The sequence below is a fragment of the Pipistrellus kuhlii genome, unplaced genomic scaffold (assembly GCF_014108245.1).
Source record: "Pipistrellus kuhlii isolate mPipKuh1 unplaced genomic scaffold, mPipKuh1.p scaffold_m20_p_7, whole genome shotgun sequence".
NCBI classification, from domain to species: Eukaryota; Metazoa; Chordata; class Mammalia; order Chiroptera; family Vespertilionidae; genus Pipistrellus; species Pipistrellus kuhlii.
The window spans coordinates 56,761,160-56,776,771 of record NW_023425573.1 but is presented as its reverse complement, the minus strand read 5'-3'; the positions used below and the strand labels follow the sequence as shown (position 1 = coordinate 56,776,771).

General features: G+C 33.6%; 1 protein-coding gene across 3 annotated transcripts in view; it reads right to left on the bottom strand.

Annotated features, from left to right (window-relative positions):
- The window catches only part of ORC4 (origin recognition complex subunit 4), a 55,187-nt gene that overhangs the window by 25,964 nt on the left and 13,611 nt on the right, over positions 1 to 15,612 (bottom strand). For all 3 annotated transcript variants that reach the window (XM_045575289.1, XM_036421222.2, XM_045575290.1), the window contains exons 2-4: positions 7,259 to 7,332; positions 4,125 to 4,201; positions 3,002 to 3,092 (exon numbers count right to left, since the gene is read on the bottom strand). In XM_045575289.1, coding sequence (XP_045431245.1) covers positions 3,002 to 3,092; positions 4,125 to 4,201; positions 7,259 to 7,315 — 225 coding nt within the window. In that variant the 5' untranslated portion in view covers positions 7,316 to 7,332. The remainder of the gene's footprint in view (positions 1 to 3,001; positions 3,093 to 4,124; positions 4,202 to 7,258; positions 7,333 to 15,612) is intronic.

The window sequence follows — 15,612 nt, the reverse complement described above, 5'->3', positions numbered from 1 at the left end:
AGAAAAAAACTGTTTAGAAAAAAAATGAGACTATTCCTTCTAATATTAAAATATAAGGGTACCATCACAAAATAAATTGTATAGAAAAATAGGTAGCATATAGAAAAAAAATTAGCTAAGATGGCATCAAAATTTAGTGAGAAAAGAAATTATTCAACAAAGTCACTGGGATGACTGGTAAACTATTTTGAAAAACAAAGTACTATTTGTTTTTACAATAGCCTATCTTCTATCTGTCACTATACCATCTTTGTGTAATATGAAGAAACAAATATCCTCTTTTTAAATTACTAGGTTGCACAACAGGATATCAAAAATAACAGCTATTCCTTTTTTATCTATATAGTTTTTAAAGCAGATGGAATTCTACCTCAGAACAAAGACAGTCCAGGTCCTCTTTACAAGGGACAATCTGGAAATATCAACTGTTATATGCCTAAAAGCCTGGTTGAGACGTAAAATTCTTTAAGAACTGTCAGAAGAAGAGGTGGCGCTTTTCTGCCTTTGGGTCAAATCTGACTATAAGAGTTCGTCCCCAAAGGACATAAACTTGGGCTCTCAAAATATGACTTTTGCCATATTTTTTTTAATAATCTGCTATGTTCTTGCCCCCACCTCTTGATATTTTATTTATATAACATTTATATGTACTGAGCTCTAATTTTATAATTTAAATTATTTTATGTTTGCTGAATTGTTGAAAAGCATTTCAATTTCTTTATGGAAAGAAGCAAGGTTAATATAGTACCTTAATTCTACATAAGCATAGAGAGAGTTATAACAGATTTATAGGGCACTCTTTCAACTGAATTTACTTTAGGCATCAAGCTGTCATTTGCCTAGATCAACTCACAGCCTTTTTAATGGGTGTGTGTGTGTGTGTGTGTGTGTTCTAAATGGTAATTTAAATGTACTAGCAAGTATGTCTTCATATAATTTTTGGTCCAATCTGAATAATGCTAAAATTTACTAAGTAATTAGGTAACCAATTATATAATTTCAATCAATTTTCTCATTGATATAGTGTCACCTTTGCAAATATGTTTTTTAATATATTTTATTGATTTTTTACAGAGAGGAAGAGAGAGGGATAGAGAGTTAGAAACATCGATGAGACAGAATCATCAGTCAGCTGCCTCTTGCACACGCCCTACTGGGGATGTGGCCACAACCAAGGTACATGCCCTTGACCGGAATTGAACCCGGGATCTTTCAGTCCCCAAGCTGACACTCTATCCACTGAGCCAAACCGGTTTCAGCACCTTTGCAAATATCTTAAACTATATAATATATTAAAAAGCTAGTTGGTTATTAATGTTACACCAACCAACCAGCTTAACCAATATGGCTACCCCGTTTCCACATTTTTTGTTACTAAAAACTAATTTTTACAAATCTACTAGCAGAGTTTCTTTAGATCTGCCAGCATCTAGGAATTTTTATGCTTACTAATATTACTATTCCCAAATACTTTAATAAACACAACATTAAGCAATATGTAAATAGAAGAAACATCAATCAGAAGAAACATACTATTTAACCATCTATAAAAGGTATGGATAGAAATAGACAAGAAATAAAACTTTCTTTGTTTGCAGATGACATGACTTGTGTATGTAGAAAATCAAATTTATCAAAGAATTGATAAATTCCTAGAATTGATAATTATAGCAAGGTTGGAAGATACAAGTAATATACATATAGCATTTGCTTCACCAATATCAGCAATGAACCCTTGGGACATGAAATTAAAAACAAAATACCATTCCCAAAACACTAAAATGTTTAAATACTGAGACATAAATCTAACAAAATAGGTGTAAGTTCTGCATGAAGAAAATCACAAATTCTGGTGAAAGACCTAAATAAATAAATGGAAAAAATATTCCATGTTAACGAATGTGAAGATTATGGAAATGCAAAGTATCCAGGATAGCCAAAACAATAATAAAAAAGCAAAAAATTGAAAGGCTGACACAACTGAACTTCACGACTAACTATAAAGCTACAGTAATCAAGACAGTGTGATGCCAGTGCAAGAACAAACAGATAATGAAAACAGAAGAGAGACCAGAGAGACACATACATATACCGTCAACTGATCTTTCATAAAAAGACAAAGGTATTTCAATACAGAAAAGAGAGACTTTTCAATAAATGGTGTTAGAATTCATATGCAAAAAAAAAAAAAAAAGAATCTAGACACTCACTGTACACTTTTCACAAACATTAACTTGTAATTAATTAAATGCAAAGAACTATAAAACTTCTAGAAAATAAAACAGGAGAGAACCTAGAGAGCCCAAGTTTTGGTGATGAAGTTTTAGATGCAACATCAAAACTCACAATCCATGAAAAAAATAATTGACAAGATAACATAGTCAATACACATTGTTTAAATAGATTTTACACAGCCCACCTATTTAAAATTAAATAGTTTAATAATACTTTCAGTGTGACAGACATAATTGGTCTCATATACTGTATAAGAATGTGAAAAGAGAAATGAGGCAACTAAGCAAATATGATAACGAAGAAGGTAGAAGACAAATCTAGAAAATGTGAATGGACATATGAAAAAATTATTTGTGTTAGGGTTAAACAATAAAATAATAAGAAAAGAAGAATGCATGGGATGACAGTTACCTAATCCACAAACAGAGACAAAACCTATTTTACTGGTTAGTGTAAGCACTAAATGATAAAGCAAAGATAAAAGGCACAAGGTACATATCCAATAAATGCTAGTTTGCTTTTCCCACTGGCAATCACTGATTCTTCAAGGACAGAAGACCATGATAAAACAACTATCAACTGAAACTTGTCACTATGGGGAAAAATAAGGCAAGAAAGCCCCACTTTATAAGGCTTTTCATGTTTTCAATGATTTAAGGGGAAAAAAGCAAAATGTTAATAACAAAATAATGAAATACATTTCAGCATTGTCTACAGGAATCATCACAAGACTACCAAAGCAAACACCGGAAATAAATAGCTTTACCATGGACTTTCCTGATCCTCGGGGTCCAATAATGAGAACGGAGTTACTTTCTCCATGGATAGCAGTTCTTTTTAGCAGCTCAATTAAGTGTCTGAAATCACATAAACAGGCCCACATTTAAAAAACTGGAATAATTTTAGGTATTTTTTAAAGCTAAATTTTAACATGCATAAGAAATGGGTATTCCTCTTTTCTTTCTCTCTGGGCACTTGAGTTACATTCTAAATAGTCCTACACAGAAACAGATTGTTGGCTAATACTGATTCTCTGGAAATCACAAGAAGAAATCAAGTAAGTCTGAAATATCTTGGTCTTTATGCTAGTACCAGGAGCCCAGTGCATGAAATTTGTGCATGGGGGTGGGGCTGTCCCTTAGCCCAGCCTGCACTCTCTCCATTCTTGGAACCCTTGAGAGATGTCTGACTTCCCATTTAGGCCCGATCCCACCAGGACTGCTAGCTCCCAACTGCTCGCCTGCCTGCCCGATTGCCCCTAACTGCTTCTGCCTGCCAGCCTGACCACCTCCGAACCACTCCCCTACCAGCCTGATCTGACACCTAACTGATCCCCTCACGGGCCGATTGCCCCTAACTCCCCTCCCCTGCTGGCCTGGTCACCCCTAACTTCCCTCCCTTGCCAGCCTGGTTGCCCGCAACTGACCTCCCCTGCTGGCCATCTTGTGGTGGCCATCTTTGACCACATGGGGTGTCCATCTTGTGTGTTGGAGTGTTATATGTAGGATTATATAACCCTATATAATCCTATATAGAGAGGATTATATAGGGTTATATAATCCTCTTTATTATATAGGATTACTATATAGGATGGGGTAAGAGACAACAGTGGCTGCTCTTAGGCCATTTCACTCTACAACTGGCTGCCAAGATTTAGGTATAAGAAGCTCAGAATTATCTCTATAATACTAGATAACAAAAACAACATAAGACTAAAAGTTAAAATGCTTTCTTATTATGGAAATACTTATATCTCTCTTGTTTCTATACCCAAAGCAAAAGGTATTGTTTATTAGCAATGCTTAAGATAAAATTTGTATATGGTAATATCTGCAAAACCTACAGTGCATCTGTAAGTATACTGGTAACATACAAGGGAACAAACTTACTTATATTGTACTTGTATTCCAAATAGGTTAGTATGTGAAGTCTGATTACAAAATCTTTCACGTAAAATTCTTTGTACCTGATGAAAATAAAGTATTAAAAAATATTATACACGCAATCAAAATGAATGAGAATATACATTTTTAGGAGTCAGAATTAGGTATTAGTCAACTCAACCCTCCCTAAATAACTTTTCTTCAAGATCTCTGGCACCATTTTCATGAGTTATAAATTCAGCAGTTCTTTCTCTCTCTCTCTTTCTTTTTTCAATAGATTTATTGAAGAACAAGTACAAACTCCCATGTGGGGAGGGGAAAGTGTCCCCAGTCCTTTTTATCTTAAATACCAGAGAAAAGATGAGAATTTAGTTGTGCAGGTTTCAACAAGAGAGAAAGAATTACTTGCTTTAGCTACATCAGAATTTGAGGGCTGTTTTAATGTGAATGAATGTATACTTCATTGAGAATAACATGTCAACAAAAAAACTGAGGCAATAATCTAAGAATGTAACCTAATCTCATAATGCTCATATACCACTCCTCAATATCTCTAGAGACCAACACATTTAACTGCCTTAGCTAAAGCCCCACCAATCTGTACCTGCCATAAAGATCAGGATTCTGAGAAAATTAAAAAAGTTTAAATGGCCCCGTAGTTATTTAGTACTTATTAGATGCAGAACACAAGATTACTAAAAGAACATGACCTATGCCTAAAAAAAAAAAAAAAAAAAAAAAAAAAAAAAATTGCAAATATACTGTGCAGAAATGACACATTCAAGAACAACCTGTATAAAAGTATTAACAGCATATAAGAAAATGCACAATTATACAGAAGAAATCACATTCATGTAGGCTATTAAATAAATAAATAATTGAAATAAACTAAGAAAAAATTTCTTGTAAAGAGCTAAATTTTGAGGTCTTCATAGAATAAAGGGCACAGACTTAGTTGTAAGATATGTCATAAAATCTAGTACATTCTTTAAAAAGACAGGCTATTGCCCTAGCTGACTTAACTCAGTGGATAGAGTGTCATCCTGCAGAATGAAGGGTCCTGGGTTTGACTCTGGTCAAGGCACATGCCTACGTTGCAGGCTCAGTCTCCAGAGTGTGTGTGCGGGAAGGGGGGTACAGGAGGCAGCTGATCAATGATTCTCTATAGTCATTGTTGTTTCTATCTCTGTCACACTCTCTCTTCATCTTTGAAATCAATACAAATATATTTAAAAATGAAAAGAAAAAGATGAGCCATTAAAAACATTTCTTTTCAGCATCTACTGCTAATGAAGAGGTACCCCCAGAGACAAACTTTAGGAGGCTTCAGATTTGGCTCCATCAACAGAAACAAGAAGCCTCCATGATTCTTTACTCTTTCCAAATTGAGAATGTGGGACTGAACCTTCATATATCAAAGAGATACATGAGTTCTCTTTACATGCACTAGAGTATAAACAAAGCAAATTATTCACTAGGGATAAAATAACCCATACTTTTCATTATAGAGGAAGTGAAAAGAATAAGAAAATTAGTGTCAGAAAAGCATTTTACAGTTAGTCCTTTCTAAATCTTACTTTTTTAAAAAAATCTATAAAATGGAGACACTAACACTTTTATGACAAGCCTGCTTTTCAGATTAAGTAAGGCAGCTATCTCTAATACATTATAAGTATTGGATAGGTATTAGCTAATACCTTTAAAACATTTAAATGAGCATATATGGAGGATCAACAAATCATAATGTTTATCCCTCTACCTAGATAATATTACTAGAAATTAAAAGACAAACCTCAGTCCTTTTCTTTCTTAATTAGAGTTTATTAGAGAGGAGACAACTATGTATAAAATATGAAGGGATAAAGTGAAATGAAGTTGAAGTTAAGTAGTTGGAGTTTAAATATCCTAAAGTGATTTTAGGTGGAGGTCACATAATGTATGTACAGAAATTAATGAAGCTGGCCATGGTTGGTGTGGCAGGACCAGTTCCTGGTTGGAACATGTTTGGAGGGGAGAGGTGCACCAGATCAAAGTTTCTTTCACACTAATATCTCTGTCTGTCTCTCTCTCTCTCAAATCAATGAAAGCTATGTCCTCGGGTCAGGATTTAAAGAAATTAATGAAGCTGTACATGAAGGTGCCCTTTCTGAAAATATATAAATTATACTTGTTAAAAAAAATTTGGAACAGAATTAAATGTTTTCCTTCAAAAATAAGAACAAGGTTTTATAATGGGATGCCAATACCATTTAGTTTTAATTTAAAAATAATGTAGCTGTGATGATTAAGCCAGATAAAAAGAAATGCCAGGGTGGAAATATCATGCCCATTCCCTCCTAGATTCCTTAATAGAGATATGTATAGCTATATACTTAGCACTTGAAATACAGTATGCAACTATCTTAGATGTTCAGGATAAATATTCTAGGAATATAAGTGAACTTCCTTGATGTGATATAGGGCATCTACAAAAACCTACAGCTAATATAATGTTCCAGAGTTTAAGGCTGAATGCATTTCCCCAATATAAAAAACAAAACAAGATTGTCTGCTCTTGCCACCTTTATTCAATATTGCACTGAAGATTTAGCCAGAGCAATTAGATAAGAAAAAGGAATGAAAGACATCCAGTTTGAAAAGGAAGGAGTAAAACTATTGAATATTATATTTCTATTTGTAGATGACATGACCCAATATATGGAAAATCTTAGGAAATAAACTAATAAATGATTAGAACTAATAAATGAGTTCAGCAAGATATATAAGATTAATATGTAAAAATCAATTGCATTTAGATATACTAGCAATGAAGAGGAAAAAAAAAAACAACTTCATTTGTAACAGCTTAAAAAAAAACCCCACAAGAATACATTTAGCTAAGGAAGTACAAAACTTGGAAGATGTTAAACTAAATTGAAATCAGAATCACACTTTGGAAGAAACGTAAAGTTAGGATCCCAACTATCCAAAGAATTAAAACGGATGAAATTAAGTAGAAGCATATGACATTCTTCCCCTTAGAATGGAAAGAGTTATCCTTCATAAGTGCTAAGGAAAGAATTTATATTAAGAAGATAACTATTTCTCTGAGGATATCTGCAAGGTAACAGAATTTGAAATTAATGAAAATATATACTAACCTGTGAAAGGTACTCTGTATGTATTAAATTGTTACTCTTTGATTTACGACTGCTCATTTCAACAAATTAAAATCCTTAAAAACAAAACAAAACATTTTAGCATGAATATAATAAAGACTATTGGCTTAAAGTATTTAAGAATTTACAATTATAGAATCAAATTAAACATATATTTTAAAACACGAAAAAATTATCAAATTTTTAAAACTTTAAATTCTCAGCTGAACCTATTACGGTTTCTCCTTACATCCATCCCACAGAATCATTCTTCCCAAAGCCTTTGCTTTCTTAATCAGTCTTAGTCATTAGAGAATAGATAAATAAAATGCCTCTCCTATAAACATCCATAAATGTCTCTATTTCTCTTTATCCATAATCAAACTATATTAAATAAAATTGTCTATTTAATTGTCAGAGTCCCCAAATTGAAGATATTTAAAAATTCCAAGCTTTTAGCATTTTGACAATGATAACTGAAATGAAACATATATATATATATATATACTACTGAAAAATAACATAAAATTCTCTTTGAGGGCAACATACTCATTGATAAATACCTTGGCTGAAAGATTTCACTTCCTTAGCACTGATTTCCTATAGGAGTACTTTACTAGTCAGATAATAATAGCTTAAGCAGTGTTTACTTACTAGCATATAACAGGAATTGTTATAAGTGCTTTGCATTTATTAACTCATTTAATCCTCAAAATAATTCTATAAAATAACTATTACTACAATAATCCTTTAAAATTAGCAACATGAAATAATATCCTCACACTGGTTCTTTGAAAAGGGTCTACAAGTAGACATCTGAAATTACAGAAGACTGGGTTCAAATCCTAGAACAAATGTCCCTTAAATGATAAGGACTAATTATTTAAAAAACAGAGAAAAGCTTTGGTAATATGCCTCATTTTTTAGAGCTATTATTAGCTTTTTCATAGTATTTTTCTAACTAAAAAACATACTCTCTTTCTCCCCCACCCCCTTTTATGGATTACGAATATACTTCTCAGAAAAGCTAAGTAAAATGTCTGAGACTGCAGGGTAGATATTTAATCTGCCCCTTGCATCAAATATGTCAGGTAAGGCATTATTAAAAGCATGCATTTTTCTTATTTTGGGGATCCATGAAAAAAAAAACATGCATTTTTTTTTTAATTTAGTTGGTTTTTTATTTTTCATTTTTTAATAAATCTTTATTGTTCAGATTATTACAGATATTCCTTCCCTCTCCCCCATCCCATACCCTTACCGCCTACCACTGTCCTCATCCATAGGTATGAGTTTTGTCCAATTTCTTCCTGAACCCCTCATGTCTCCTTCCCCCCGAGAATTGTCAGCTCACTCCCTTTCTATGCCTCCGATTCCATTATATTCACCAGTTTATTCTGTTCATATTTTCTATTCACTCGATTTTTAGATTCACTTAATAGATATGTATTTGTTATTCATAATTTTTATCTTTACCTTTTTCTTCTTCCTATTCTTAAAGAATACCCTTTAGCATTTCATATAATCCAGGTTTGGTGGTGCTGAACTCCTTTAGCTTTTTCTTGTCTGTGAAGCTCTTTATTTGACCTTCAATTCTGAGTGATAGCTTTGCTGGGTAATCTTGATTGTAGGTTCTTGCTATTCATTGCTTTGAATATGTATTTCTTGCCATTCCTGTCTGCCCTGCATAATTTCTGTTGAGAAATCAGCTGACAGTCGTAGGGGTACTCCCTTGTAGGTAACTATTTTTCTCTTGCTGCTTTTAAGGTTATCTCTTTGTCTTTTGCCCTTGACATTTCAATTATGATGTGTCTTGGTGTGGTCTTTTTTGGATTCCTCTTGTTTGGGGTTCTCTGAGCTTCCTGGACTTGTAAGTCAATTTATTTTACCAGGTAGGGAAAGTTTTTCTGTCATTATTTCTTCAAATAGTTTTCAATATCTTGCTCACTCTCTTCTTCTGGCACCCCCATAATTTGGATGCTGGTACACTTGAAGTTGTTCGAGAGGCTCCTTACACTATCTTCATATTTTTGGATTCTTTTTTCTTTTCCATTTGGGTGTTTTTTGCTTCCTCGTATTTCAAATCTTTGACTTAATTCTTGGGATCCTCTGGTCTACTGTTGAATTTATGTATATTATGCTTTGTTTCAGACAGTGTATGCTTAATTTCTGACTGATCCTTTTCCATTTTTTTTTTTTTTTTTTGGCATTCTCATTAAGATTCTTGAAGGTCTCCGAAACCAGTTTGGCTCAGTGGATAGAGCATTGATCTGCGGACTGAAAGGTCCCAGGTTTGATTCTGGTCAAGGGCATGTACCTTGGTTGTGGGCACATCCCCAGTAGGGGGTGTGCAAGAGGCAGCTGATCGATGAGTCTCTCTCATCGATGTTTCTAACTCTCTATCCCTCTCTCTTCCTCTCTGTAAAACATCAATAAAATATATTTAAAAAAAAAAAAGATTCTTAAAGGTCTCACTAAGTTCCTGGGAGGTTTTTAGAAGATTCTTGAGTAAACTTATAACTTTGGTTTTGAACTCTATATCCAGTAGTTTGCTTTCCTCCATTTCTTTCATTTGTGACTTGTTTCTTTGTCTCCGCTTTTTGGCTGCTTCCCTGTGTTGATAGAGTGGCCTTGTGTGGGGTTACAGAAACTCTGAAATATCCATACATACAGGGGAAATAGGTGAGGGAAGAAAAAAAGCAATAACTATTGATATGTGCAGTAACTTGAATGTCTCTCAAGGGCATTATGCTTACAAAGAAAAAAAAAAAAGCCAATTACATTTTGTGTGATTCCATTTAAATCACATTCTTAAAATAACAAAAACATTTAGAAATGAAGAACAGAATTATGGCAGCTAGGAGACAGGGACAGGATTGAGGGGTGAGTATGACATGAGGGATTTTCTTATAATGGGACAGTTTTGTATCTTTATTGTGGTAGCAGTCATACAAATCTATACATAGGATCGTAGCTCAGAGACACAGACACAAGAGTGAGTGCAGGTGAAAAGTTGAATAAGGTCTTTAGTCTATTACCAATAGACTGTGGTATACCAATGTTAATTTCCTGCTTTAAAATATTACACTACAGTTATATAAGATGTCACCCTTAAAAGAAGCTGGATGAAGGATTTACTGGATTCCATGTTCTTCTATGAGTCTATAATGATTTCAAAATAAAAAAGTAAAGAAGAGAATTCTAATTTTATGGCTTTTAAAAACTACGTAATGACCAAAATAGTGATTAGTGGTCCAACCAAATCTTTATTACCTGCAAATAGATGCTTAGAGTAAGTTTGGTTGAAATTTTTCCTCAAATTATACCAATGGATCTTGGGACTCCTACTTCCTATTGTGCTTTCTATATTATAATTTTACTTACTATTCTAAAATAGAATTAAACATAAAGTGTAAGAGGAGATGAATGTCTATGCAGGACTAAGTGATTTCTCATTTTGATATCAAATATAAACCTAAGTGACAAGAATTTTGGTAGAACCAACTATTACTTATTCATACTATTGCAAGGATCAGTGAAATGGGTAAGTTTAAGGAATGATTCACCCTGATATTACTGCTTTAGCTTCTACAATTGTTGTATTATCAGTCTGCAGTAGGTACTTCTTTCTAAATTGTTTTGCTAGAGTGATTAAACCTAATAATCAAACTCAGTCTTTCAAGTAACAGCCTATGCTACTGTCTCAAAAATTTCAACTCAAACCACTTCTGTTACTAGTTGTCTCTATCCCACTTTCAGATCACCACTATTTCTTGTCCAGCATCTTTACTGGTCTACAAGTCTTTCCCCAATTTATGGTAACATTTACACTAATAAAAGAGTAAAATGCAAATTGACCATACCTTTGCGACCCCCCCACCAGCCAATCAGGAGTGATTATGCAAATTAACTCAATAAAAATGGCAGGTGAATTTGCACATGCAGGCGCCAAGCAGCTGGGATGGGATGCTTGAGTTGTTGCCATAGTGATGACTCAGGCGTTCCACACCACCCCAGGCCGCTCTGGGCCTCTGGGCAGCGTGGGAAGGTGGACAGGTGGCTCTGGGCTGGAGTAAAAAGGTGGCTCCTGCCGGAGCGAAGGCGGTGCTGGCAGCCAGGGGAAGGAAGGCCGATTCTTGCAGAGATCTCTAGCATTTTTTTTTTTTTTTTTTTTTTTTTTACCAAAATGGATCGTCTACAAACTTCTCCATAGCATTTGTCAGTTAAAAAAAGCAGGAATAATTTGTCATACCCATACACACACAGACATGCATATATTAGTACACAAATACCCACACAAATATATATTTATACATCTCTTATTATTTTTCCTATTACTGCTTTAAAGCAAAAAAAGAAAAAAAAAGAAAAGAAAATGGAATTAGTGGGTTAAACTGCTTGAGAAAAAGAACTAAGTACTTCCGCTAAATAATACAAAATACTTTTAGATTAGGCAGAATAAAAATTTTTTAAGTTTATTAAAATCTTATTAAATACCATCAAATGACATGACTTTTGAATGCAGCTTTGCATCTTTAGCTGGTTTTATTAGTTTGTTTTTGGTTAATGCAAACTAACTTCAGTGAACACCTTAGAGAAGCCCTTTGGAATATACTTATAGTCCAAGTAAATGGGGTCAGTGTGGTGACAATGTAAGGAAAATGGAAAATTACATGAAGCCTAAGTAATAATGTGAGCAGGAGCTATAAAACTACATACCAAAGGAAGCAGTTAAAAGAGAAAACAGGTGAGAATATGTCCTATTTACTTAGATTCAGTTATTCAAGTAGGTCAAAGATATAATAGTCTTTCCTACCCAGCATTCAATGGACTCCAAGATAGGTGGTACAAAATAACCCTCTCAGGTAAAGAGAATATTTCAAAACTTTTAGTTATAAATCCAGGTGATTTGCTAAACTTAAAGGTATTGTTTCAGTGTTTTAAATGAAAGGAAAATGCAGGTGTCTGTCCCAATAAATTGCAGATCTTTCCTGTAATGAACAGTAGTTGCCTGTCAAAAGCATACTGCTTAGCAAATAGACATAAAATTTAAAAAAAATCCCTTATGTAGAATTTTTAGACAAATATAAGAAATATACTCACCAGTTCAATCTTTTTTTAAAAAATGGACATGGAGACACTAAGTAGAGTGAAAGCAAGGTATTTACCGTATTTTTCAGACCATAAGACGCACTTTTTTCCCCCCAGAAGTGGGGGGGAAAAGTCCCTGAGTCTTATGGTCCAAATATAGCCTACACACATACTTTAAAAAAAAAGTTTTTTTACTTGCCCGGCTCTGTGTGGTCTCTGTGTGCTTGCCTGGCTCTAAAATGGTTCTAAATGCTGCTGTTTACTTTACAGGGTTGATTACATGTGTTTATGACTGTGATGGTGGGTTTTAATGCACATAAAATATTTTAGGACACTATTTGTTTCAGAATCTTTTTTTCTTCATTTCCCTTCTCTAAAAACTGATGCGTCTTATGGTCCGGAGCGTCTTATGGTCCGAAAAATACGGTAATGTCTTGGGCTTGCAAGATCAGGTGTCTGGTGAGAAGGCACACCAAAGCAGTTACAACCAGCATTTTATTCCCTAGTGCACAGGTCCCTCCCCTGGTTCCTAACTGGCTGAGAACTATGGGTTATACAATCTTCCCAGATGTCACCTAAGTTTCATTATCTCCTTATAGGGTATTCTTTTTCCCCCCTTCCCAGTTTTAAGTTCCTTTGTCAGATTGTCCCTCCCTAATATCCTGTTTGCCCTGGAGACTTTCCAGGTGCATGAACTTTGTCAAGTCCACAAGCCACTATGCAAGCAATCTACCAGTAATTTTCCATTAAGGGTTAAATGCCTTGCCTTGAAAATCGACCACCACTGACTTTATTTCTAACAACCTATAAAAATTCTTATATATTTACATGTAACACTTATAAAGAAGACTATTTAATCTGTTAACAAACATGTCTATAAAGAGTATGAATGGGTTTTATGTCCATTAGTTAAAAATATAAAAATATACAACTTTCCAAACAGTTTGCAAAAAACAATTTATACAAGAGATTTAATTTACTAAAATACTATTTACAAAATTCTTGTAAAATCAGTGAATTAAAATTAAAATTAAAAACATGCAAATGAACATTATTTTCATCAATAGCTTGAGTGGAAGTGAGGGAGTCAAAAACTTGAAATTCTAGCAGAGGGCAGTATTACCTTGTGAAAAGAATTCTTGTCAATTAAAATAAAAGTATTTAACACTACTCTCTGATAATGACTACAGAAATATTGAAAATAATACTATAAGCCACCATTTAACTTACATAAAAACAAATTCTACTATTTACCTAGTGTCTAATTCTGAATACTAGACATTTTGTTCATTCAAAGAGTAAAAATGGACAAAAGGCTAGAACTTTGCCTCTCTTCAGTTAGAAAAATATTCTTGATGAGATAAGCAAATAATGAAAAACAAAAGGTATTTTAGGAGAAATCTATGGATGCTTTCTATGTTTAGTTATTGGTTTTTGAGATAACATAGAAGTAAGAATATATTTAACTTGTTTTTCATCCAGCTAGAATTAAGGAACATTTGTATGTAGCAAGGTAAATATTAGAGTTAAAAGCTCTGAATTCATAACGTACTGTATTGTATTTTCTTGCAAGAGCAATTACTCCAGGGCATATGTTCACTTGAGAATAACTGAATAAAATCCTTACCACAATTTAAATAATTTTTTTCTTTTGACATGCTTACACAGTTATGTAAATATGATATGCTACAACCCTGGTGAATTAATTAGCAAATGTTAATTAAACTATTTTTGGAAGGAAAAAATCGAAAATAGCATTGCCTCAAAGATAAACCATTTGAGAATTTATAGAAATTATCCATGTGAATGCAAAAATCTCAAAATTTTCCCCAAAAACTTTAATAGTATATTGTTTCTAATGAGACACTTCAGCTTGTGCAGTAAATAAAAGGAGGCCAGATTCCTGCAATTTGAATACTAGGGCCAAATAAATTATGTTACCCAATTGTGCTTACTAAAGTATATACCAACACCACTACCCCTGACCCCATCAGCATGCTTAGGTACCGTATTTTTCGGACCATAAGACGCACTTTTTTCCCCCCAGAAGTGGGGGGGAAAAGTCCCTGAGTCTTATGGTCCAAATATAGCCTACACATATACTTTTAAAAAAAAGTTTTTTTACTTGCCCGGCTCTGTGTGGTCTCTGTGTGCTTGCCCGGCTCTAAAATGGTTCTAAATGCTGCTGTTTACTTTACAGGGTTGATTACATGTGTTTATGACTGTGATGTTGGGTTTTAATGCACATAAAATATTTTAGGACACTATTTGTTTCAGAATCTTTTTTTCTTCATTTCCCTTCTCTAAAAACTGGTGCGTCTTATGGTCTGGTGCGTCTTATGGTCCGAAAAATATGGTAACTGCCAAGGCAGACATTTGAGTTTAAACATTCATACTGTAGTAAGATCTTAAAATAGTTGGATATGTTTTAGGAAAATGATAAATTTTTATTTATTAATGCTTTAAAAAGATATCTTAGAATTTTTCTTATATAACATTATATAATACAGAGAAAAATTTTATCTTTTCAGACTTCAAACAAGGAAAATACTAAAAAAAACTTAAAAGTATTCCTTGTATTTCAAGATAACTGTTCATCATATCACTTTAAGCCTTAAACAAAATATCCAAAGTGTTTTCATAAAAGTTACAAACTCACTTTTTTATCAAGATCACCAAACATAACTCCCTCATTTTCACATGTTTATAAAGTCTACAGAAGTGTGAGTATACACATCACTCATTCACTTATGCAGAACTTCCATTTCTACAAGCTCCATTCATGGTAAGTGCCTCAGATAGGTATATAATTTTTTATTTTTTCTATCCTTTTTCTGTACCTATACTATATTTAAGATATGCTTAGATGCACAAATATTTTCTACTACTGCTTTACAACTGCCTATAATACTTGGTACAATAACATGCCATGTAGGGTTGTAGCCTAGAAACAGCAGGCTATAACCATATAGCCTAGGTGTGTAGCAGACTATACCACCCAAGTTTGTGTAAGCACTCTACGATGTTAGCACAAAAATTAAAACATTTCTCAGAAATGTATCCCCCTCGCTAAACGTGCATGACTATTAATATATTTGTTGAAATAGAAAATATACATTGCTTTCTATCCCAAGTTCTGATACAGAGCTCCTGAAATGCTTGTAATTTCTTGATAAGAGTGTCTTTTGTTCCATTTGAGATGACTCTTAGTGGGCTTGTGGATAGGTCTGGATGAGGAATGGTCATAAAAAAATAAGTCATGATTA